The 23467-nt window shown below is 58.5% G+C and overlaps 1 protein-coding gene across 1 annotated transcript; it reads right to left on the reverse strand.

Annotated features, from left to right (window-relative positions):
• Positions 1–1116: 1116 nt before the first annotated feature.
• On the reverse strand, positions 1117–22908 carry ATP8B3 (ATPase phospholipid transporting 8B3). The gene is made up of 28 exons (XM_032711698.1): positions 22829–22908; positions 19494–19568; positions 18758–18849; positions 18111–18224; positions 17082–17180; positions 16554–16615; positions 15919–15991; positions 15758–15828; positions 14703–14785; positions 13622–13780; positions 13119–13207; positions 12569–12762; positions 11684–11892; positions 10388–10422; positions 9930–10071; positions 9046–9234; positions 8300–8412; positions 7805–7969; positions 7194–7305; positions 6670–6745; positions 6106–6247; positions 5405–5672; positions 4227–4450; positions 3330–3413; positions 2813–3052; positions 2497–2635; positions 2092–2222; positions 1117–1458 (listed from the first exon to the last, which is right to left on the reverse strand). Exons 2-28 carry the CDS (start codon positions 19546–19548, stop codon positions 1117–1119), a joined length of 3702 nt encoding a protein of 1233 aa, XP_032567589.1. The 5' UTR covers positions 19549–19568; positions 22829–22908.
• Between the last annotated feature and the right edge of the window lie 559 nt (positions 22909–23467).

The raw sequence follows: 23467 nt of genomic DNA on the forward strand, positions 1-23467 counted from the left end.
GTTGTTCACACACAACTTCTCCAGCACAATGTGCAGGAATGTGCCCCGTGCCCGGCGGGCAGAGCTGACCCACGGCCCCTCAGTGCTTCAACCTCCCCCAGGAGTTCTTTTTGGGGCTTTGCAGAGGCCACAGCCTGTGGCCACAAGTTGTCCCCAAAGAGGGAACAGTGTGGAGATGGCACACAGTGCCCCTTGTGTAGGGATGGCAAAGGCAAGGAGGTAGGAAGGGTGGGAATGGTGGGAAGGGACAAGGAGAGGCTGCAGGAGCCTGGTTTGGCTGGAGGAGGAAAACCTGCAGGGGATCCATCAACCACACATGGATCCTCCTCCAGGAATTAGGGGGCTTTTCAAAACCACACTGCTCAAGTCTGAGCAACCTGGGCTAGTGGGAGGAGTCCCTGCCCGTGGCAGGGGGTGGAGAGAGATGAGCTTTAACATCTTCCAACCCCAACCACTCAGGGATCCTGGGATCGTGTGGTCTGTGGGGTTGATGCTCATGAAAGCCACGTGGTAGAAACCAGCCCTGAGTGGGGAACACGAGACAAAGGTCTTTGTGCAGCCACTGCAGCTCAGCCCACGCTGGGGGTGGGGGTGAGCAGGGTGAGGGGCTGCACCCACCACTCACCAGGGCATTTAATTAATTCAGAGGTGGGATAATGACTCTGGGGCAGCCCCCTTGCTGTCTGTGGCCCCAGCCAGGAGCAGGATCAGCCTCAGCCAGGAGGAAGCCCCGGCTCTGGGGGGCTCAGCAGATGGGAGAGGGCCAAGGTGCCAGCCAGGGGGTCACAGGGTGAGGGGACCAGCCTGGTGGCAGCAGTCAGTGGCTTTCACAGCTTGGCAGCCTCCTGCCAAGCCCATGCACACACTAGGTGGGGGTGACCTCAGAGGTCCCTTCCAGCCCTAATGAAGTGATTCTGTGAGGTGGAGCCACTGCAGGACACAGCCCAGGGCTCAGCACTCCCCAGGCTGGGCCAGCCCCTCTGCAGCCACGGGGGCTGCAAACCCATCCAATGAGACTAAAAGGTGGCCCAGAAGAGGAGAGAACCAGCCAGCTGTGTGCCTTTGACACTCCTCCCCTGTCCCAGCAGGGTGGGAGGTCGGTGCCAGCCAGGGCAGCTACACCGAGGGGCTGGGGGGGGGTGACATGGCCGGGGTCCCCTCTGGGATGGTGCTGTGGGTGGCCCTGGCCCTCAGGCTGTCCCCAGGGATGGCCTTGGCTTGCAGGCTGTCCCCGGGGCTGGCCCTAGCCCTCAGGCTGTCCCCAGGGATGGCCTTGGCTTGCAGGCTGTCCCTGGGGCTGGCCCTGGCCCTCAGGCTGTCCCCCCTGGTGATGAGCCCAGCGTAGCCCTCCTGGTGGGAGAAGGCGTAGCTGGAGCGGCGGCAGAAGGAGCCCCGAGGGACGTGGGCCTTCAGCTCCACCGAGGGCTCTGGCTCCGTCTTGGCCTTCAAGTGGATCTTCTGCAAGGAGGGGGGAGATCAGGGCTGAGGACACCTCCCAGGTGAGCCCTCACCCCGAGGGGGGACACGCAGGGAGCACAGGGGTGTCTCTGCCAGGACACGGTTTGGCTCCCAGCTCCAGCACGACCTGATTTTGGGGATGGTGGGTGGGATGAGGAATGTGGGGACTCTCCCAGGGGTCTGCAGAGCTTGTGGAGCTCTGGAGCATGATCTCAATCCCTGCTCCCCTCTGGGACTCTTTGTAGCACCAGAAAGGTATAACCCAGGTGGGGATGAGCTCTACCAAGGCTGGGGTGGTACCAAGACCTCCAGCAGAGCCCAGAGCCTCGTGGGAGGTCCTGGAGGCCAGTTCCTTACTGCAGCCAAAAGCAGACCCTCTCCAAGAGCTGGGGCAGGTCTCTTTGCCCAGGGCCTCCTGCTGGGCCCTGGAATAATCTGGGAAGAGGGCCCTGGAGTCAGAGTTGGGCACCAGTGTCATGAAAGACCACCACGACTGGCGCCAGCATGGAAAGGTGACATACCCCACCACTACAATCCAGGCTTCCTGGGGGACCTCACCCTTCCCATCAGCAATCCCAGACACCAACAGCAGTAGGAGGCAGCCCCCCCATGCCAGCCCCTCCCAGCCCTCACCTGCTGGGTGGTGGCTTTGCCCACGGTGGCACGGAATGCATGGACAGTGAGTGAGGGGAGGGTGTTCACCACCAGGGACAGCAGGACCACCAGCAGGACGTAGGGGTCAGTGAAGGCATTCCAGCTGGCATCTGTCAGCACGAGAATTTGGGGGGGATTTTTGAGTAGGGAGGGTGGAGAGGACAGAGGGAACAACTGCTAGGGGACAGGAGCCCACCCGTGGAGGTGCTGAGGGCTCTGAAGAAGAGATGGCACCTAAAGTGGAGTCAAATATCAAGATGGCAAGATTGGGAAGTGGCAAAAAGGAGATGATCCAGAGTGGGAAACAGGTCATAGCACCAAGGCCAGGCTGGGCTCTCCTGGCTGGGGAAGGGAAGGACCGTGGGCATCCCTGGGGCAGCTCACCTGGGAAGCAGAAGATGGCAGGGGCCATCCTGAAGGCATCAATACTTTGGGTCAGGAAGGAGAAGAGGCAGAAGAACAGCAGGCTGGCTGTGACCATCAGGAAGGACAATACTGTCCAGAACTTGGTGTCCAGGACGATCTGTGGGGACAAGGGCAGAGCACACTGAGTCTCACAGGGGCCATGGTGGCCCTTTTGTCCCAGATTCCTCCTCCATCCCAGGGTGATCATCCATGAAGCCACTGGGGAAGGTGTCAGAGCCCAGACCCTAAACATCTGCTGTGGGGACGGGCTGGGGAGGAGCAGACCCGTGCTCACCTCCACGAGGACGGAGAGCAGCGCCGACACGGCCACGGTGACGGAGAAGGACTCGTAGTCCCCGACAGCTTTGCTGCCAACGTGGTCCTCGAAGGCCCAGAGGGCGATGTAGAAGCTGGTGAGTGAGGTGCCAACCCCGTGCAGGAGGGTGACCCCAAACACGCGGTAGTTGAAGAGCTCGTCCTGCTGCCCAGTCACGTAGAGCTCAGGGAACTCCAGGCTCTTCTTGGCACTCACGTCCTGCCAGGAGGGCGCCGGGCATCACAGAGGGATGCAGGGGTTGGGGGAGCAGGATGGGGCCACCCCACCCCACACACCCCCCCGGGAGCTGCAGGGGGTCCATCTCCCAGCGGCTCTGGGGTGGTGGGGAACAGGCACCCCAGGACTGGTGAGCTCCCCTTGAGCTGCCAGTACCACACCAAGGGTGGTGCAGATGGGGTGCAAGGACTGCCAGGCTCATTCCCACCCCTCAGGAATGCAGCCTCTGGACACAGGGAGGAGCCCAGTAAATCCATACCTGCTCCAGGAGGCCCACGGACAGCACGGGGTAGGAGGTGTAGAAAATGTTGTAGAGTGCGAGGAACCAGCCCTCGAACAGGGGCTGGAAGGGAAGAGGAAGCAGCTGTGAGCTCAGAGGTGCTCTGGAAAGGCTCAGAAAGGAAGCTCAAGCCCCAGGGGTGAGTCCAAGAGACACATCCAAACATGGAAATTCCCGTGGGCTTGGCCCAGGTTCTGCATCAGCCCCACAGACAACGTCCTGTGCTGCAGGTGGAGGTGGGGGCTGGAGCCCTGCAGTGCTGCCCAAGTGCCACTGATGGCCTTTGGGAGAAAAGCTCCTATTTTGGAGGAAACCATGTGGGATCTTTCCCTGCATCTCTCCAAGACTGAGCTGCAGCTCACAAGGACATCCTGAACCTCCCCAGGGTGCTTCTGCCGGTCCAGCCAGGTAAAAAGCAGACAACCAGTTACAGCTCACCCAGGCAACCCCGAAAAATCAGACATGGCAAAGGAGAAAGAGGACCAGGGTGGTGACACTGTGGTGAAATGTTTTTGCAAGACACAGGAGGCACCTCTGACACAGTAGAGTGTGTGTGGTACTGCTTGAAAAAGTGTATGAGGCAAAAATGAGAAAATGTAACAGGATTTGTTCTTTGACTAAACCTTGCTGGGTTTACCCTCTTAGTTCTAGACTTGCCATGTACTAAAAATGCATAGAATTGTTTGGTTGGAAAGGTTGGAAGGACCTTTAAAGACCACCCAGTACAACCCTTCCATCGCAGGCAGGAGCATCTTGCTCTAGATCAGGCTGCTCCAAGCCCTGTTCAACCTGGCCTCGGACACTTTCTTTGGTGGAGTGTCCGCCAGGCACCGTCCCCGATCCTGGGTGACCCCCCCAAACCTCTGCAGCCCTCACCTGAGCCGTGAATCCGCTGTGGAAGGCGAACCAGACCTGGGCCATGAGTCCAGCGAAGGTCTTGTAGAAGAAGAGGCGCAGGAACTTGCAGATGCGCAGGTAGGCCCAGCGGCCGTGCACGAGCAGCAGGCGCTGCAGGTGGCAGAACTGGGCCAGGGCGTAGTCGCTGCACTGCACGGCCTGCAGCCCCTCCAGCCCGCTCAGCCCCACCCCGATGTCCGCGGCTGGGGGGGGAAACACACGTGGGGAGGGTTTTGGGGAGCTGAGGGCTGGATTTCCACACTGATCTCAACCCTGACATCCGCGGCTGAGGGCGTGAAATGCACGTGGGAAGTTTTTTGGGGAGCTGGGCGCTTGATTTCCCCACTGATCCCCATCCCGATGTCTGCAGCTGAGAGGGTAAAATGCACATGGGGAGGTTTTTGGGGAGCTGGGGGCTTGATTTCCCCGCTGATCCCCACCCCGATGTCCGCGGTTGGGAGGGTGAAACGCACGTGGGGAGGGTTTGGGGTGCTGGTGGTTGGATTTCCCTGCTGATCCCCATCCTGATGTCCGCGGCTGGGAGGGGGAAATGCACGTGGGGAGGGTTTTGGGGAGCTGGGGGCTTGATTTCCACGCTGATCCCAACCCTGATATCCGCGGCTGAGGGCGTGAAATGCAGGTGGGAAGTTTTCTGGGGAGCTGGGGGCTGGATTTCCACAATGATCCCCACCCCGATGTCCGCAGGTGTGGGGGAAAAACGCACATGGGGAGGTTTTTGGGGAGCTGGGAGCTGGATTTCCCCAGGCTTGTGGGGGGCAGGAGGGAACCCAGGAGTGTTGGGAAAGGGAATAACCTCCCTGTATCCCATGGGGAGTGACATTCCAGGCAGGGCTGGGCAGGCAAAGCCCCACGTCAGGGCTGCTGGAGAGGGGCAGGGATGTCTCTGCCCACGCTGGGGCTGGAAGTTTCATCCAAGTTCATCCCTGGTGCCAAAAGCAAGGGGTCCACCCTGCTCTTGTCCTGGGCTGGTCTCTGTCCTGTGCCTCTCTCTCCCCTCCCAGCACAGCAATGTGGGGAACCAGTCTGGGGGTTCCCCTCACCTCGAAGGGGAGGAGGAGGTGGTGGAGGTGGCAGATTGGGCACCACCAGTGGGGCACACCAGCCAAACCCCCCCTTCCCCCTGCCCAGTGACTCACTTTTGATCATGTTGACGTCGTTGGCCCCGTCCCCAATGGCCAGGGTGATGGCCTTCTTGTGCTTCTTCACCAGCTGCACGATGAGGGCCTTCTGCTTGGGGGTCACCCTGCAGCAGATCACTGCCTGGCAGCTGGTGGCCAAGTCCACGAAGGCCTTCTCCACCAGGCTCCCCTGCTCCTGGGAGCCCACAGTCCTGCCACGGGGCAGCCACCGCCACGGCCACCCCTTCTGCTCCTTCAGCACCTCTCCCATGTGCAGGATTTTGTCCTTAGGGAAAGAGCACACGTGGCTGGAACCTCACCTCCAGCCTTCAGAGAGCGGGGGCCCTCAGCTCCTCCAGGATGCTCTTAAATCTTGTAAATATCACAAAAAAAGTGACTCTGGTTTTCTCCAAGTTCACCACGCAGCAACCACTGTGACCACGGGACCAGTACGGCCCAGTATGACCAGAAGAGCCACCTGTGGTTGTGCCATCCCAGAGGACGTGGTTGGACAGATGTGGTCAGAACCCCCAACCCCAAATGATCGGCACAAGGTTGTTCCCCTCTCCACTCTTCATTCCTCAGCCCCAAATGGGCTTTTCCCACCCCTTGGGCAGGAGGGACATCATGTCCTCCACCTGCTGGTGCCACCCAGGGCAGAAACAACCCTCTGCCAGCACAGGCAGGGAGTAGAGAGGAGCATCCAGGTACCACCTTACCAGGAAGTCCCCGCTGATGATGATGGCTCTCCTCCTGTGGCACGAAGCCTCTGGGCACTGCTGGGACAGGGGGCTGCTGCCTGGGGCTTCCCCACTGCCACTGAGGTTGTTGTTGCTCGCCCAGTAAGCCTGGAGGATCTCACTGTGTGAGGAAGGGGTGGTTGGAGCTGAGCTGAGGGCACCAGGGAGGCTGCCTGGCTTGAACTGAGACCCACAGTGGGCCTTTGGCATCTCAGAGCCAGGGAGGTGGGACTGGTACCCTGTGGTGGGAACAGGGGGGCAGAGAGGGCACCCCAAGGGCTCACTGATATCAGAAATCAGCCTCTCTCCCTGGGGCTGGAGAGAAGCTCGAACCCTTCCTGCTCCAAGCCTGCCAAGGAGGAGCTGCTGTGACAGAGGGGGAGGCCTGGGAGAGCCTCGGCAGGTGGGACCATGGACACGCAGACTGGGACAGGGGAGCAGAAGCATCTCTGGCTGAGTTCAGCTCTGCCTCCCCTGCCCTGGTTCCTGTGCCCTCGGGTGTCCTCAGCAGGGACAGTGAACCAGGAGGTCACAGTTCCTCACCTGATCTCCTTCTCCTCCAGGATCTCGGTGTCGTCCGTCAGCAGTTTGCAGGCGTAGCCGATGTTCGTGGCAGTCTCTGCAACACACGGGCTCAGTGGTGCTGCTCCCCCACCCCAGGGCACCCCCAATCCCAGGGCACCCCCAGCCCTCGGGCCCAGCAGCTGCTGGGGGCTCTGCTCCAGCCCCAGCCATCCCAGCGGGGGCTTCCCCTGCCTCAGTTTTCCATGGGCAACCTGGTCTGTGGGAGGCCTGACCCCAGTGGGACTCCGCTGCTGTATGAAGGGAGCAGCATAACCCAATTCCTTCCCACTCCCAGGGTCCCTTCTCCTCTCTGGTCACAGAACCAACTGGGTTGGAAAAGACCTCTGAGATCATCGAGTCCAACCTTTAACCCAACATCACCTTGTCTACTCGACCATGGCACTGATGCAACATCCAACCTGTCCTTAAACACCTCCAGGGACAGTCCTGGGGAGGGGAGGAGCTGAAATGTGTTTGTGGGGTCTGTGGCTGCCTCCACTGACCTCGTTTGTCTCCTGTCAGCACCCACACCTTGATGTTGCCCAGTTTCAGCAGCTGGATGGTCTCAGGGACCCCATCCTGCAGCTTGTCCTCGATGGCCGTGGCCCCGAGCAGCTGGAAGGAGAGAGAATGGGTGTCATGGCAAGGGGCAGGGCAAGACATGGAGCTGGGAATTACCCCTGGATGAAGGAGGGAGAATGAGAGTCATGGCTATGAGCAGGGCAAGATATGGAAGTGGGAATTACCCCGGGATAAAGGAGAGTGAATGAGTGTCATGGCACGGGGTAGGGCAAGAGAAGGAGCTGGGAATTACCCCTGGATGAAGGAGGGAGAATGGATGTCATGGCACAGAGCAGGCCAAGATATGGAGCTGGGAGTTACCTCTGGATCCAACCAGCAGCCCCTGCTGTGGGTGGACATGACCTGACAGGTACCTACCCCAGTGTCTATGGACACAGAGTCACACCTGGGGGGGAACTCCACCTGTCCTCCCACCCAGGGGGTGGGTGTTGGGCTGGACACTTCACCCCCTCATCCCAGAGAGCCGAACCCCACCCTCCTGCCCTCTGGGGCTGCTGCAGACGGTTCCTCCCAGCCCGTGTCCTCCTCCCACCTGCAGGTTCTGCTCCATCTCCTCGTACAGCCTGTCCAGCTCCTGGGCACGGCCCTGCAGCAGCACGGTGGCCTCATGGTGCCTCCTGCCCCACTCCTGGTACTCGGCCTCGCTCACCTCCTTGCTGGCCAGGCACAGCGTCCTCAGGGTCTCCTCTGCAAAGAGCTGCAGGGAGGAGACATCAGGACTCCCCCGTGGTAACCATGGGCAGAGCCAGGGACACTCCAGGTCTGAGGGTCTCTCTCTGGGCTCTGACTCCCTCCCCCATCCTAAAGCACCCCCACGAGCATCCTTGCAGTGCAGCTGGTCCGTGCAGAACACCAGAGCTGGGTTTGATGCCCTCTTACCCCCTGTCCCAAAGCAGGTGAGGCTCCCGGAGCAGAGGGAAGAAAGTACCAAAATCCTGAAGCCAGAGGGAGAAAGAGCAGCGAGGGAGACTCCAGGACACCCAGCCCAAAGGCAGCAGGAGGGAGAGCAGTGCTGGGAGGGACTCACATCCAGGGCCCTCTCGGTGAAGGCCTCGCTGTGGCCCCGTCTCCGCAGCCGCTCCAGGATGACGGTGTCGGCTCCCTTGGTGTAGAGCCGGATGCTGCCCTGGGGGTCTCGCACTGAGGGGGGGAGAAGCACAGCTTAGGCCCCCTCAGAGACAGCTCCCACCCACCACCCCTGAACAACAGCCCCGCTGAGCCCTGTTGTCCCCCAGAAGGCACCGCAGAGCTCGCTGGTGCTTTTCCATCGGAAGCACAGGAATTTCCTGGGGCCTTCATTGCCACGAGGCAGGATCAGGCCTCAGGGGCTGTCAGTTCCTCACACACCTCCTCTGGGCCCTGGATTTACTTGTTTTGTCTTGGCTGCTCAAACCTTCTCAGATGCCTTCACCGAGGTATCAGGTGAGCAGAACCTCAGGGATGACCAGGGTGACCCTCAGGAGCCCCAGTGCCAGTTTTGGTCACAGAATCACGGAATTATTTTGGTTGGAAAAGACCCCTGAGATCACAGAGTCTGACCAGTGACCCAACACCACCTCATCACCCAGACCATGGCACTGATGCCACATCCAGTCTGTCCTTACACACCTCCAGGGACAGTGCCTCCACCCCCTCCCTGGGCAGCCCATTCCAATGCTCAGTCACCCCAATGCTCAGTCACATCCATCCCAGTGCCATCCCTTGCGGGGCTGAGGATGGAAGGGACCCTCCATGTCCCCGCAGGGGCTCCCTGAGACCCCCCAGCCCCCTCACCCAGGACAGACATCCTCTTGCGGTCGCTGTTGAAGTCCAGCATGGCCAGCACTCGGTAGGTCCTCTTCCTCCCCAGCTCACTGATGGTGATGGTGTCCTGTGTTCGGGCCAGAAACACGTACCCCAAGCTCCTGGCTGCCAACACCAGGGCTTCCTCATCTGGGGAGGCTGCCTGGTAAACCAGCTGGCCTGCAGAGAGGAGGGGAGGCTGGACATGGAGACTCCTGGGCAGACAATGCCTGGGCTTCTTGTCCAGCACCAACACGAGTGGGGGAAATCCCAAAGTCCAACATAACAGGCCAGGGAAACTCAGTCCTACTTGTCTCTTCTGGAGAAGGACTTTGGACAAGGGATGGAGGGACAGGAAAAGGGGAATGGCTTCCCACTGCCAGAGGGCAGGGTTGGATGGGATATTGGGAGAAATTGTTGTCTGTGAGGGTGGTGAGGCCCTGGCACAGGTTGCCCAGAGCAGCTGTGGCTGCCCCAGCCCTGGAAGTGTCCAAGGCCAGGTTGGAGAGGGCTTGGAGCAACCTGGGCTAGTGGAAGGTGTTCCTGCCCATGGCAGGGGGTGGGACTGGATGAGCTTTAAGGTCCCTCCCAACCCAAACCAGTCTGGGATTCCATGATCTCTTCCACTCATTGCCCTGGACAGGACAAGTATCCAGACACGGACGGATTGTCCCCCTGTGCTCCTGTTCCCCCTGGTGAGCTTTAAAACCCACCCAGGTGCACATGTCCATGACAAAGGGACAGTGGCACGAGCCACCCCCGGGCTCTCACCCCCCTGCTCCCCACAGCTGAGCTCTGCTGGGCTCTGCAAAGAGCCACCCCAGCCTCGGTGCCCCGAGGGGCAGCTCGACCCCACTCTGAGCACGTCAACCCACCGCCCCTCTCCTCCACCATGACCATGTGGCACAGGGCCAGCAGCCTCAGGAACTCCCTCAGCACGGGGTCACTGTCCCTCTGGGCGGCTTCCAACAGCATCACATCCACCTTCTGCTCCCCGTGGTGGTCCCAGGCCGACCCCTGCGGGAGGCACAGGCAGGAGGGAGGTGGAGATGGAGCACAGGGGATGTGACACAGCGAGGCTGAGCTGGCCCAGACCCTGGTCAGAGCCTGAGCCAGCCCTGCACTGCCCACACCCAGAGTGTGAACAGGTGGGGAATGAAAAAACCAAAATATGAGAACTGTGTTATCTCCAAACCCCCTTTCCCTGTCCTTCCCTGGCAGCTGAGGACGGGCAGGGATCATTGCCTGCTCCAGCCTGAGGGAGCACAGGCCACACTCAGAGCCTGGGGCTGTGGTGACACTTGGTGTTCTGGGACAGGGGGGAGTTACTCACTGGTGGCTGTTTGTTTTCATGGCCTGTGCCTGGACCTGCCAAAATAAAAACACTTCAGTTAATCGGGAGTGGCACCAGCAGGTCTTGGAGCAGCTTCTCCAGAGGGATTCCTGCTGCTGGGGGCCAAAAAACGGCCAAAGGGCAGAGCTTTGGGATCGGTGTCAGGCTCCACTGGGATATCCAGGTCTGATCTTTCTGGCTTTTGGGCTGCTCAGACTTTTGACATGATTTTAATGTTATAAATTCAGCTCTACTTTCCCCTGCATTTCCTGGGAGATTGGCCAGAGGCTGCTGGGATCAGGGAGATGCTGCTCCATGAGGTGCAACCTGACACATCAGGGAGGGCAAAATTGGGGTTATTTCTGCTTTAAAACTTTGCTAGATTTTTTTTTTTCCCCCTTTCTTTTTGCTTTTATCACTGTCCATTTGTCTGAAGCACCTGAGACAAATTTTCCCTTGTCTCAGGAAGAAGAGCTCTGTGCTAAAGCTCTGGCTCACTCCACCCGCTAAATTTCACTCATTAAACACCAAGACAGCTCCGAAAAATGAGCCAAGAGCTCAAGTAAGTATAGCAAGAAGAATAGAAGGGACTTGGCAATTTTCAAGTTTTTAAGGGGAAAACCAAGCAGAGTCATTAAAAATAACAATTTAAAAAATTAAAATAAAAAGAAAAATGAAGGGCAATTTCACACGTTCTCTCTAATTAAACAACTTAAATGGAATGATAATTTCTTTGCCTCCTCCACAGGTCACCTGAAAGCCTCCAAGTGCCCAGATTTGGAAACCAAGCTGGAGATTCACCAGAAAATGATGCAAAGAAGAAAAGCAACAGCTCCTTTTCTCCATGAGACCTTAACAGAAAATAAAAATCTGTGGGATTCTCTGGCCCTTCTCCTGCTATTCGTCTGCCTGGAGCTGATGATTTCAGGTGGGATCCCCCTCACCCAGGCTCTGTGTTTGCAGCTGTGCTGGGCTCCCTTTTTTATCAGGGGAAACCTCACTGATCTCAGCTGAGTTTGGGCCATGAAGCCTCTCCGCTGCCAGAGGGCAGAGCTGTGCCCTGATTCCATGTGCTGGGAACACCTGGGAACACCAGGCCAGTAGGACCTGGGCCGTGGTGGCACCGGTGACGTGGGACATCAGAACAAGCTGAATCCCTGCAGCATCATCTGTCTCCGTGCTGGACCACCAAGGTCACTCCACGTGCCCTGAGCTTCCTGGCCAGGCAGGAGGAGTGGGAAGAACCAGCTCCAGGCCCACACGAGCCCCTCCAAACTCGCTCCCAGCCGAGGTTACCGTAGATGGTGCCGTTGACGCAGCACTTCTTGAAGGTCATGATGTTCTGTGTCAGGGTGCCGGTCTTGTCTGAGAAGATGTACTCGATCTGGCCGAGCTGGTCGTTGAGGCTGGTGCTCCTGGCCTTGGCTGGGATGTCCTTCACAGCATAATACATCTCCAGGTCCCAGTTGATAAAGAAGCTGTTCACCAGGTAGATGAATTCCAGCCTGGGGAGAGGAAAAAAGGGAGAAGGAGACTGTGTTCCTCACATCCCAGGGGCTCCTGGGGACCTGACCCGGGAAGGAAGGGCAGGGGGGAACTCCCCACTTGGGTCTGATTGCTCTGGGCTGGGGGAGACAAGAGGGTTTTTGATGCTCAGGGCCAGGTTTCCAGAAGGTTCATCACCCACCCAGGCAGCTGGGCTCCCCTCTGGAATTCTGGCCCTTGATGACAGAATTCACAGATCTGGAGGTTCAGTGAAGGACCAGAAAGTTTGGAAAATGCTTTTTTTTCCAGCACAAACTGTGATCGTGTCCTGCTCACAGTGACTGTGCCCTTCTCTCCCCCACCCTGGGAAGCAGCACCTTCACCAGCCTCCCTCTCGGCCTGCCAGTGATTCCCAACATCAGAGCAGGTCTTGGATCTCTATCCTGGTTTTCCTCTGGGAATATCTCAAAGCACATCCTCGATGTTTGTAGGATACACACCCCACCCACCCTCCCCCTCTCCTGGATAAAGGAACACGTGGGAACGAGGTGCCCCAGGCCACACCCTGACCTTCAGTGCAGCCCCAGTTTGGGGCTGTGACCCCAGTTTGGGGCTGTGACCCCAGTGGCACGTGGTGGGCAAGGGCAGGGGGTGGGGTCCCGAGCTCTGGTCACCTCCCAGCTCCGTGATCCTTACGTGATGTACATGGACATGGGAATGATGACACTCAGGAGGATGGTGAAGCCCCAGAAGGTGAGGAAGGCCTGCTGGGCAGGGCTGGTGTTCCTGTAGACAGCAGCCAGGTAGCTGTGCTTCTCCTGGAACGTCCGGGCCCAGAACCCAGAGGCGACGGCGAGGCCGAGGGATGTGACCAACAGCAGCAGGAAGATCTGGGGAGGGAAAACGGGATGGAAACATCCCAGGATGGGAATGTCCCAGGATGGGAATGTCCCAGGATGAGAACATCCCGCCACAGAGGCCACCGCTTTTCTAGGACCAACATTGCTTTGAGCACCCTGGTCCAGTGGAAGGTGTCCCTGCCCGTGGCAGGGGGTTGGAATGAGATGGGCTTTAAGGTCCCTTCCAACCTGATTCTATGAATGTGTCAAACTTCAGGTATTTCGGGCAAAATATTGCAAGCTGAAGAAAATCAGCATCACCCAAGCAAGCAGCCTCTCATGAGGAGGCTGGTGAGCAGCCCCAGGAGGCTGGTGGAGCAGGGCAGAGGTGTTGGCACCACACTCACCACGACCACCAGCCGGTCCATCATGCGGTCCAGCTTGGTTTTCTTCCGCTTGATCTTCCCGCAGTTCCTCATGATTTTGGAATCAAATCCTGGACAGGGAATGTTTTAGAAGTAAAAAAGCGAGTCCACAGCCCCCCAGAAGGTTGGCTTGCAGCTGAGTGACGGGGGGTTCCTCCACAGCAGCATCTCCCCTCCTCTGAAGGCTTTGGAGGAGCCACATCTCCCCCCACAGCCAAACCCTCAGTGCCTCGACCTACGAAATGCAGAGGACCCAGGGCACGGTGCAGGTGAGATATCACCTGGCAGAGGTTTGATGCCACCACACCGTGTCCCTGCCAGCGAGCCCGACACCAGCAAGGCTCAGGACAAACATCTGGGGCTTGGCTGAGGCAGCAGCTCCTCCACCTTGTCTCAGCTGGGAACGGGACCTGCTGGTGCCAGAAGTGCTTGGGCAGTTTAAAATCCCGGGTGTTTTGTGCCCCTCTGCCCGGGGGTGCTCTCACCAGCGTAGATCACCAGCCCGTAGCAGATGTCGGTGTTGCAGATCCTGCAGCCCCTCAGCAGGATCCTCTCGCTGTCCAGGGAATGGGTCTGTCCCCTCCACTCCAGGGTGCCTGTGAAGCTGTGCATGCGGCTGTTGGGCTCCTCACAGGTCACCCTCCCTGCAGGAGAGGGCACAGGTCAGGGGCAAGCAAAAGGACCTTCCTTAGCCCCTCCAAACTGGGGTCTGGGGGCCTCTCGGGGAGATTCAGGCTTTGCCAGGGCATCTCTTGGGATGCAGCTGCAGGAATGCCAATAATGCCTCTGCCAACTCCAGCAGCTTTTATTCTCCTGTCTCTAGTGCCATAATAGACAGTGCCAAAGCAGAGGGCTTGGCTTTAGAAAGCATGATGCTGCACTGGCAGGCCTTAAGCTGAGTCTCAAGGCTCTCAAAATTAAGGCACTTTCTCATTTTCCAGCTTAAATTCCCAGGAAAGAGTGCGGGATACAGCTGCAGAAATTGGAAGGCTGCTGTAGCTTTGATTTTCCAACGCAGCTTCTCCAATACAATTCTCTCCATCCTCCTCACGTCAGAAACAGTGAACCTGTACTGGCTTGGCTGAACCAAGTCAGTGACTAAGGGCACATTTCTGGTGCCTTCACAGCCCAGTTGAAGCAGCCAAGTGGAGCTGATTTGGAGGCTCAAATTCAGGTGAGGCTGGAAGTGCTGGGAGGTCACTCAGTGCAGGATCTGCACTGGGATATGAACTAGAGGAGGGACCAACACAACACCCCCAGAGCCTCTGAGAGGGGAGACTGAATCCTGGGGAGAAGCAGCGTAAAAAAAGCCCAGAGTCTGAGCTCAGGTTTGGGAACCAGAATCTTGGTTGCAAGTGGGAAAATCAAGATCCAGGGCAAGGGGAAAGATGCACAACCCTGATGGACCCATCACAGAGCCACTCAGCTGGGGAAGCACCTCCACCCAAGGTCTTTGTGTCCTGGCAGGCAGGAGGAATTGATGTGTGGACTGACGGGGACAAGGGACCGGGGATTGCATCCCGAGGCTGAACCCATCCCATCCCAGTGATGGTCCTGGACACTCACCATCAAAGGCAGCCATGCTCTCCTCACTCCCCAGCTCCTGGTGGGTGACCAGAAGGGCTTGCCTGAACTTCAGGTTTGTTTCCCTGTGAACAAGAGCCAGGGAAGGGAAAATAAAACAACCCTGTGGGGTGACAGAGCCGTTAATCCTGCTGTGAGAGCCGTGGGACAGAGGTGGCCGTTAATTATCAGGTGATTACAGGAGTGATGGCAATGAAAGGGCAGATGGGGACTTATTGTATCAGGCTTGGGGCACCTGTGCAGGAAGAGCCCTGGCCTGGGGTCCCTGCATTTAAATCATCCTGCAGATGGAGGGACAGGGAGCCACTGTCCTCCTAGGAGGGACTGAGACATGGAGACACGGCCACAGGTCGCTCCGTGGAAACCTCACGAGAGGTTTTGGACTCCCGTTTTCAAAATTTGGGGCTCAAATCCGATTTCTAGGGTGCCTGTGTGTTTGGGGTTTTGGAGGATCCCCCACATGCTTTGGTTTCTGCTGAGCCTTCAGGGGGTGTCCATTGCTGGGGGGTCCCCAAGACCGGGGTCTTCAGCCTCTGCCCCTCTCCCCCCATGGCGACGGGGTGCCCTGTCCGCTCCTCACTGCGTGGCCATGGTGTCCACTGTCCCCTCCTCACTCCATGGCCACAGGGTGCCCTGTCCCCTCCTCAATCCATTGCCACAATGTCCCCTGTCCCCTCCTCACTCCATGGCCACGGGGTTCCTTGTCCCCTCCTCCTACCATGGCCACGGTGTCCCCTCCATGTTTATGGTGTCCCCTGTCCCCTCCTCACTCCATGGCCACAGGGTGCCCTGTCCCCTCCTCACTCCATGTTTATGGTGTCCCCTGTCCCCTCCTCCCCCCATGACCATGGTACCCCCTGTCCCCTTCTCACTGCATGGCCATGGTGTCCCCTGTCCCCTCCTCCCCTCCATGGTGTCCCCTGTCCCCTCCTCCCCCCATGGCCACAATGTTCCCTGTCCCCTCCTCACTGCATGGCCACAGCGTCCCCTGTCCCCTCCTCCCCCAATGGCCACAGTGTCCCCTGTCCCCTCCTCACCCGTCGATGTCCGCCGTCTCCACATAGCACAGGCTGCTGGGCTCGGAGCTGCAGAGCAGGAGCACGTCAGCCTTGAGGAGCCCAAAGGAGGAGAGAGCAGCCGGGTGAGCCCCTCCCTGCTCACCAACAACCCCCCCGTGCCCAGCCAGCCCCGGGCTCACCGGGACGACGCTGTCCTTGCGCAGCCGGACGATGTCCCCGACGCGGATGTGGCGCCACTTCTGCCGCTTGAAACTGCGGGAGATTTGGGGGGGGGTCAAATGTTTGTCCCTGCAGAGCAGTGGGTTGGAGGCCCTGGGTGTTTCTGCCCATGCCTGCCCCAGATTCCTGTGGGAATGGGGTCTCCGGGTTCCTGTGCTGCAGGAGCGAGGGATGGCTGAGCACTGAGGGTGGCACAGGAGCCATCTGTCACATCCCTCCTACCCACAGGTGACAGGGACTTTCAGCCCCCTGGGCACAGTGGGGAGAAGCTCATCCTTCCCTGGACCAGTGCTGAGCAGGGACACGAGTCTGTGGGTTAGATATGGTGACCTGGAGGGGTTCTGTGGCCAAGGGAACCCTGCTGCCAGCACAGCCCAGGGGGGCCCTCCTAGACCTGCTGTCCATGACCGGAATGGGATCATCCCTACGGGGGAACAGTTGGACCTGCAGCAGATTTGGGAGCCGATGGGAGTGTGCAGAGCCAGGGACAGTCCCACCAAAACCCTTCCCAGCTGCTTGAGGATTCTCAGCCCTTCGGATGATCCATCATTCCACAGTGTGGAAAACATGGGCACGGCTCCCCAGAGCCCCTCACCTCTTCCCACAGAGGATTTCACAGGGCCTGCTGTTGATGCTCCTGTCGCTTTGGTGACGGCCCTGCACAGAGGGGAGAGAGAGAGAGGCCAAAGCAAAGGGATGGGCCATGCCAGGCTGCCCTGTCCCAAAAAACAACCCCCTCAATGCCACCACCGGCCTCCTCAGCCCCAGGGCAGGACCTGCCTTCTGAGCTATCAGAATTTGTGTTCTGATTAATAAAAGGGTTGAATTTCCCCCCCCCCCCAGCTGCTTCTGGGGACCAGCCTGGCAATATAGCCAGTGGTTAAGGTGTTAAAGATGACAGAAACGGGGGTCTAGACCCCCAAAAAAGCACCCAGCTGGTCACATCCTTCCCAAGGGAGGATCAAAAGCATTGTGGATGTGGTGCAGTTGTTGATACCTCAAGAACCATGGACAACAGCAACTCCTGAGCTTCTCAGCTCACCTCACAGCAACGGGCCCCTCTCTGCTCCTGTCCCCCAGGCCCCACATCCCACATCCCACCCCACATCCCACCCCCACTCACGATGTCATCGATCAGGTCCCGCAGGCCCCGGATGACGAGGAGGCAGCTCAGGGGGAACAGCAGAGTGTACCAGGGCACCGTGGAGATCTCGGGGAAGGTCTAGAGGAGGAGAATGTTACACCACTGACACGACTTTCACCCCACCTTGGGACTCTTGTGGTGGCTGAGTAACCCCCTCACTCCCCAGCCAGGGCCTGAGGGCAGCAGGGACCTGCCTGGGAACCATCAGATCAACATCTCTGCCTGCAGAGCCCTGGATTGCTGGATTTCCACCCCTTTTTGAAGGAAAATGTGTGAAATGTATCATGGGTCTCTATTTCTGTTTTGGTCATCTGTGTGAGCTCTGGCTGCATCCAAACCCAGTGAATGTCACTGAATCACAGAATGGTTTGAGTTGGAAGGGACCTTAAAGCTCATCCAGTGCCACCCTCTGCCATGGGCAGGGACACCTTCCACTAGCCCAGGTTGCTCCAAGCCCCATCCAGCCTGGCCTTGGACACTTCCAGGGATCCAGGGGCAACCACAGCTGCTCTGGGAAACCTGGGACAGCCCCTCCCCACCCTCACAGCCAACAATTCCTTCCCAATATCCCATCTCACCCTGCCCTCTGGCACTGAGAAGCCATTCCCCCTGTCCTGTCCCTCCATCCCTTGTCCCCAGTCCCTCTCCAGCTCTCCTGGAGCCCCTTTAGGCCCTGCAAGGGGCTCTCAGCTCTCCCTGAAGCCTTCTCCAGGGGAACCCCCCCAGCTCTCCCAGCCTGGCTCCAGAGCAGAGGGGCTCCAGCCCTTGGAGCATTTCTGTGGCCTCCTCTGGACTCTCTCCAGCAGCTCCACGTCCTGCTGATGTTGGGAAAATTTAATTTAAAGTAACCAAACAACACAGGTTAAACCCCTCAGAGTTCATGAAAGACACTGGACACCACAGAAAAGCAACGTCCTTGGAGACCTTTTAGACCCAGGTTCCCCCCTCTGAACTCCAGAGAACCCTCCTCTGGCAGACACCTCTCCCACCCCCCGGTGTCCTTGTCACCTGCAGGAGGATGACGAAGACGAAGTAGACGTTGGCCATCCTGTGGAACTGCTCGTAGAGGTTCAGGGGCAGGAAGGTGAGCAGATTGTACTTGGCTGTTTTGATGGCATTGCCCTGCAGGGGAAAGGCAGGTCACGAATCAAGGATCTGCTTTATGGATCCCCAAAACATTCCGGTGTTTCTGGGACTTTTCGTGGGGTAAGAGGTGCCTTAAAAAATAACCAAAACCATGGGGAAAAAAAAGGGGGGATTTATTAGAGAAAAGGGCCACAGAAATTTGAAACAAAATAGTTTCTTTCTGATCATCTAAAGCCCAGCTAACTGACCCCGAACAGATGGTCATTATTTAGCTAAAATAAAAATAAAAAAAAATAAGTCTGGTTTTGTTCAATTAAAACTTTTTGAAAAATCTTTTTATTTGACCATCGGACTGAAAAGTTTCCTTCACACAGTTGTGGTCCTTGTCTGACAGCTTTAGGGGCACCTGAGAGGGAGGGAGCAGGTCCTCACTGAGGACGATGGATGGGACTCTCCACCCTACTGGAGACCCCTCTGGAGCATCTCTGCCATGTCCCCCCCACCCACCACAGGCTCAGGCGTGAGGGGCTGGGTGAAGGAATGGCCCAGGCTGGGCTGGGCTGGCTCACCCTGTACTTCTTCCTGCTCAGGCAGAAGGCAAATTTCTTCTTGGACTGTGTGTGGTACCGTCGGTCGTTGGCCCTCACCTGCCACGTGAAGGCTGGGAAAGCAAGAGGACATCTCCCAGCTCCCACCAGAGCCAGGACACCCCCAGCTCCCACCAGAGCCAGGACACCCCCCAGTCCCACCAGAGCCAGACCCCCAGCTCCTCCCAGAGGGCACCAGGACCAGTGATGGTGCCACTGGGCTCGTGGTGACCCACTGGTGGAGTGGGAATTCCAGTTTGAGGGGTGCTGCTGGAGGCACAGCTGGGACAGGGCTGGGGGACAGGGCCAGGACAGGAGACCAGAAGTTTCCAGAGGTGCAGGACCACTGGCAAACATCCCCCCTCGAGCCTCAGGCTCACCCTTTGGGCTCAGGGTTTGGTTTGTCAGGGACTGCAGGATGAGTCCCCCCCAAGCACAGTCTGTCCTGAAGTCCTGCTGGTTCCTCTCCTGATTTCATCTCTGCCATCCCAATGTTTTGCTGTCCCAAATTTTACCATCCCAGTATTTTGCAGACCCTGCCAAGCAGGGGACATTCCCAGCCGTGTTCCCAGTGCCTTCCCCACGGCTGGACATTCCATCCTCACCTCAAATCTGCCTCTTCCCCACCTCACAGCCCTGTCCCACGCTCAGATTTCTCACAAACCATCTAAAAAAACCCCAAGAGAAAATCCCCAACCCCCCCTGGTTGCACACTGACCTGGCAGCTCCTTCTTCCCACGTGGGCAGCCCGTGCCTGGGTCCTGCTCAGCCATGGTGGCCCCAGTGCCAGGAGCTGGGAACAAGGACAACCCCAGAGGTGTGAAATGTTGAGCAGGAACAGCAGGATCCCACCAGGATCCCTCCCAAAGCTGGGCCCTCCACCTCTCCAGGGCAGGACACCACTCAGAGAGGACACCATTCCCAGCAGCCTTCGCCCAGTCCCGGCTGCCTGGGACAGCTCAAAGACATTTTTCCCCTCTGAGGAAGTTCTGGGGAATCACTGGAAGCCGTGGGTGAGGAACTGGAGCCCTCCCTGTCCTGCCATCACAGCCCAGCACCTGTCAGGCAGAGGGAGCAGCCACCTCCATCAATGACAACATTTCCCTGAGCTCAGTGACCTTCCTGCAGGGATGGTGGGGAAGATTAATTAATGCTTGTGAAGAGCTTTGTGATCCTTACATGAAAGGAGTCAGTGAGGGATAAAGCATTAATTACCTTATTATTAAATAATCCCACCAGAAGTCTGTCTCTGCCATTATTGCTTATCCCACTCCTTTGATCACCACTTTTTTCCCTGTTCCTTTACTGAAGTATCTCCTTCCCTCTTGCTCCTCGTGGATGTTGGTTTGCCCCAACACACTCACAGGTGCCACCAGCTGGACATCCATCCCCATCCCAGGTCACCTCATCCTGGCTCCCATCCCAGCTCCAAGAGACCCTGAACCCCAACACGGGCAGCACCTCTGCCCCTGCAGCCCAGAAAAACCTTGGATCCATGACATCATCCTTCCTTGCCACCAAGGACTCGGTGTGTGCCACTGTCCCTGGATCCCAAATGACACCCAGGCTTGGTTTGGGTTGGAAGGACCTTAAAGCCCATCCAGTCCCACCCCCTGCCATGGGCAGGGACACCTCCCACTAGCCCAGGTTGCTCCAAGCCCTGTCCAACCTGCCCTTGGACACTTCCAGGGATGGGGCATCACAACTTCCCTGAGCAAGTTTGACCCCCAATATTTGGGGCCTGTCCTTGTTTTTTGCAGCACAGCTGAGGAGGAAGGAGCTGCTGTGTGTGGTGGGACACTCCTGCTACATCTCACAGCTCCCACTACCATTTGTCCCACAGATAGGAGGGAGTGGGAAGCCCTGGGATGCCTGGAGGGATGAGATTTCTCCCAGGAGGAAAGCCCACAGAAGCCCCTCGGTGCCCTGATTGGCCCTTCCCACTTTGTTGAGGCAAAATAGGATTTGGCCCAGGGTCAGGTGCAAATCTCCACATCTTCCTCCCTGCTGTGACCCCCCTCATGCCCTTGTCCAGGGGCACTGTCAGCTGGGGACACCTTTCCCTGCATTCACACTGTCCTGGGCTGGATCTGGTTGGAAAGGACCACAGGGGGCACAACAAATCCCTCCCTCCCCAGCTCCTGACAGGCACATTTCCCTGCCTCCTCCTAACAGAGGGATGGGCTCCCCTGGCCACAGCAGGAACCTCCTCCTCAGGGGCCATAAATGGGATCCAGGCTCAGGGGGAACACCTGCTCCATGGAGAGCATCCAACAGGAGACCAGAGGAACCTCAGGGTGTCCAGAATGGGGAGTCACCTGCTCCCAGCCCTCCCAGCCAGCCAGTGCCCCGTGGTTTGTCCTGGTGGAGGTGACAATCCCTGCCCTGACCCCAGCCCTGGGAGTGTCCAAGGCCAGGTTGGATGGAGCCTGGAGCACCCTGGTCTGGTGGAAGGTGCCCCTGCCCATGGCAGGGGGTTGGAACCAGCTGAGCTCCCTCCCAACCCAAACCATTCCAAGGTTCTAACCTGGAGCACTTAGGACAGAGCCAGGGATGGCAGCTGGGGTGAGCCCTGAGCCTGGACCTCCAGGCAAGCTTGTGATGATGAGGCAGGTCCAGATTCAAGCTTAGAAGTCCACAATCAGGATGACAAAGGAGAAAAAGGGCAGGGTGAGAGGGTGAGACAGAGCCCATCCTTTGGGACAGGACAGCCCCAAGGGGCAGGGACAGGACTGGGCCCATGGCCAGGCACAGACATGTGGCCAAGCTGGAGCAAACCCACCCACCCGTGGGCTTGGTCTAGAACTGACCCCTGGGCTGAGCTTCCCAAACCCACAGCAATGGGTGAGGGGTCCCAGTGAGGCTGCTCAGGGACATTAACTCCTGTTCATGCTCTCAGGGTCCTGGTCCTCAGCTCGAAGCATCTCCTGACCTCGCTCCCTTCTCCAGGACACCAGCACTGGAGGTGAGGCTGGCAGTGATCAGGGCCAAGGTGTTTTCCTGGGCTCTGTCCTTCCAGACCAGCAACAGTGGTCAAAGGGTCGGGCTCTGCCCTGTGTTTGTCTGGGAGACCTGGGTTTGTCTGTGGTTGTCCTGGTGCCCCCTGTGCTCAGGATCTGGCCTGGAGCTGGTGATCCATCATGTCCCCACCGTGCCTGGCATCTCTGAGCCCCATTGTACCCAGCAAGGCTCCAAAGTGTCCCTGTTCCCAAACAGTGCCAAACAAAAGTGTGGCTTATTAAGCACCTGCACTTGGCAGATGTGGGACACTCCAGGGGCTGAGAGCCGTGCAAAGGCAGCCGGGAAAAAAATGCCTCTTGTGGGGCCCAGAGCAGGGGGGAAGGGAGGGGAAAAGGGTGATCTAAAGCACTTGAAAAATAATTTCACAGAGGTATCCAAGAAACCTCGGTTCCAAGAAAGCTCTCGACAAACCTCACTCATCGCCTCAGTAATTAGAAATAAAACCTGCAGGAACAGGCTGGGAGTGGGTGCCAGGGCCCCCTGCCAGCCCCAGCCGTGTGGGCCCATGGCCAGACCCTGCACTGGCCCTGGCCTGGGGCTTCCCAGGACACCCTCTGACCACTGTCCCACACCTCAGAGCAAAGCAGTGATTTCCTAACCCATGGGCTGTTCCACCAACCCAACACCAGGATGATCCAGCTGGTCCATCCAGCCCAGCAGGGAATGTCCCATCCTGCCAATCCCTGAGGTTTCCAGCTGCAGAGCAGCCCCACGGTGCTGCTGGGTGCTAACAGGACCCAAAGTAGGGCTTCCTCCCCCCAGCAGTGCAGTTCTGGGCTGTTGGGGGTTTGCAGGGCTGAACAAAAATCAGGTTTAAGCAGGGCCGGGCGTTGAGCCACGAGGGTTTGGCCCAGGCTGGGGAAACACGAGGAGATTTATGTCCCTCACTGACCCGACCCCGCTGCCACGGGGCTTCTGGGGCCGTGCTGTTCCTGAAAGCACCGGATCAATGTGGGGCTGTTGTTCGGTGCAGGAATTGGGTTCCCTGGGAGCACCCGGGAGATCCGGCACAGCCGGGGGGTCCCTGCTCACCTCTGTGCCCTCCTGCTCCTTCCCAGACAAAAACCAGGAGGGACGGGACCAGCCTGACCCTCGTCCCTTTCCCGGTGCTGGCACAGGATCCCGCAGCCATCCCCGTGAGCGCTGCTGTTGTTTACCTGATCCCAGTGTCCCGGTGGGACCTCCCCCACCGCCAACCCCGCTCCAGCAGCGCCCCGGGCCATCCCGTGTCACCCATCGCGACATCCGACAGTGACAGCGACACAGGACACGCCGAGCAGGTGGGTGGGGGCCTCTCCTCGCCCTCGTCACGCCGGAAACGCCCCCGCGCTTCGGTGCCTCATGGCTCATTAAAAGCCTCTCGGGGTTTATTTCCCCACTCCGAGGACGTGCCGGAGCCATGAGTTTCCCTCCGCTCGCCCTGTTTTTCCACCCGCTTTGATGTGGTTTCAGGTGAAAAGGCGGCTCCGCCAATCCCAAAATGTGCCGGCATCCCAATCCCCGCGCCCAGCATCCCATGCCCGGCATCCTTAGGGTGGGCTGCCCTGGGTACCCCCCTTCTCCACGGGGTCCACGGGGAGAGGCGCAGCTCCCCGGAGAGCCCCAAATCTGCCAGCCGTGCCCCCCCGCTGCCCCAGGGGGGTGGGTGGCTCGGTGCCACCCTGCTCTCCC

This window comes from Chiroxiphia lanceolata, chromosome 27 (genome assembly GCF_009829145.1).
Source record: "Chiroxiphia lanceolata isolate bChiLan1 chromosome 27, bChiLan1.pri, whole genome shotgun sequence".
Taxonomy (NCBI): Eukaryota; Metazoa; Chordata; class Aves; order Passeriformes; family Pipridae; genus Chiroxiphia; species Chiroxiphia lanceolata.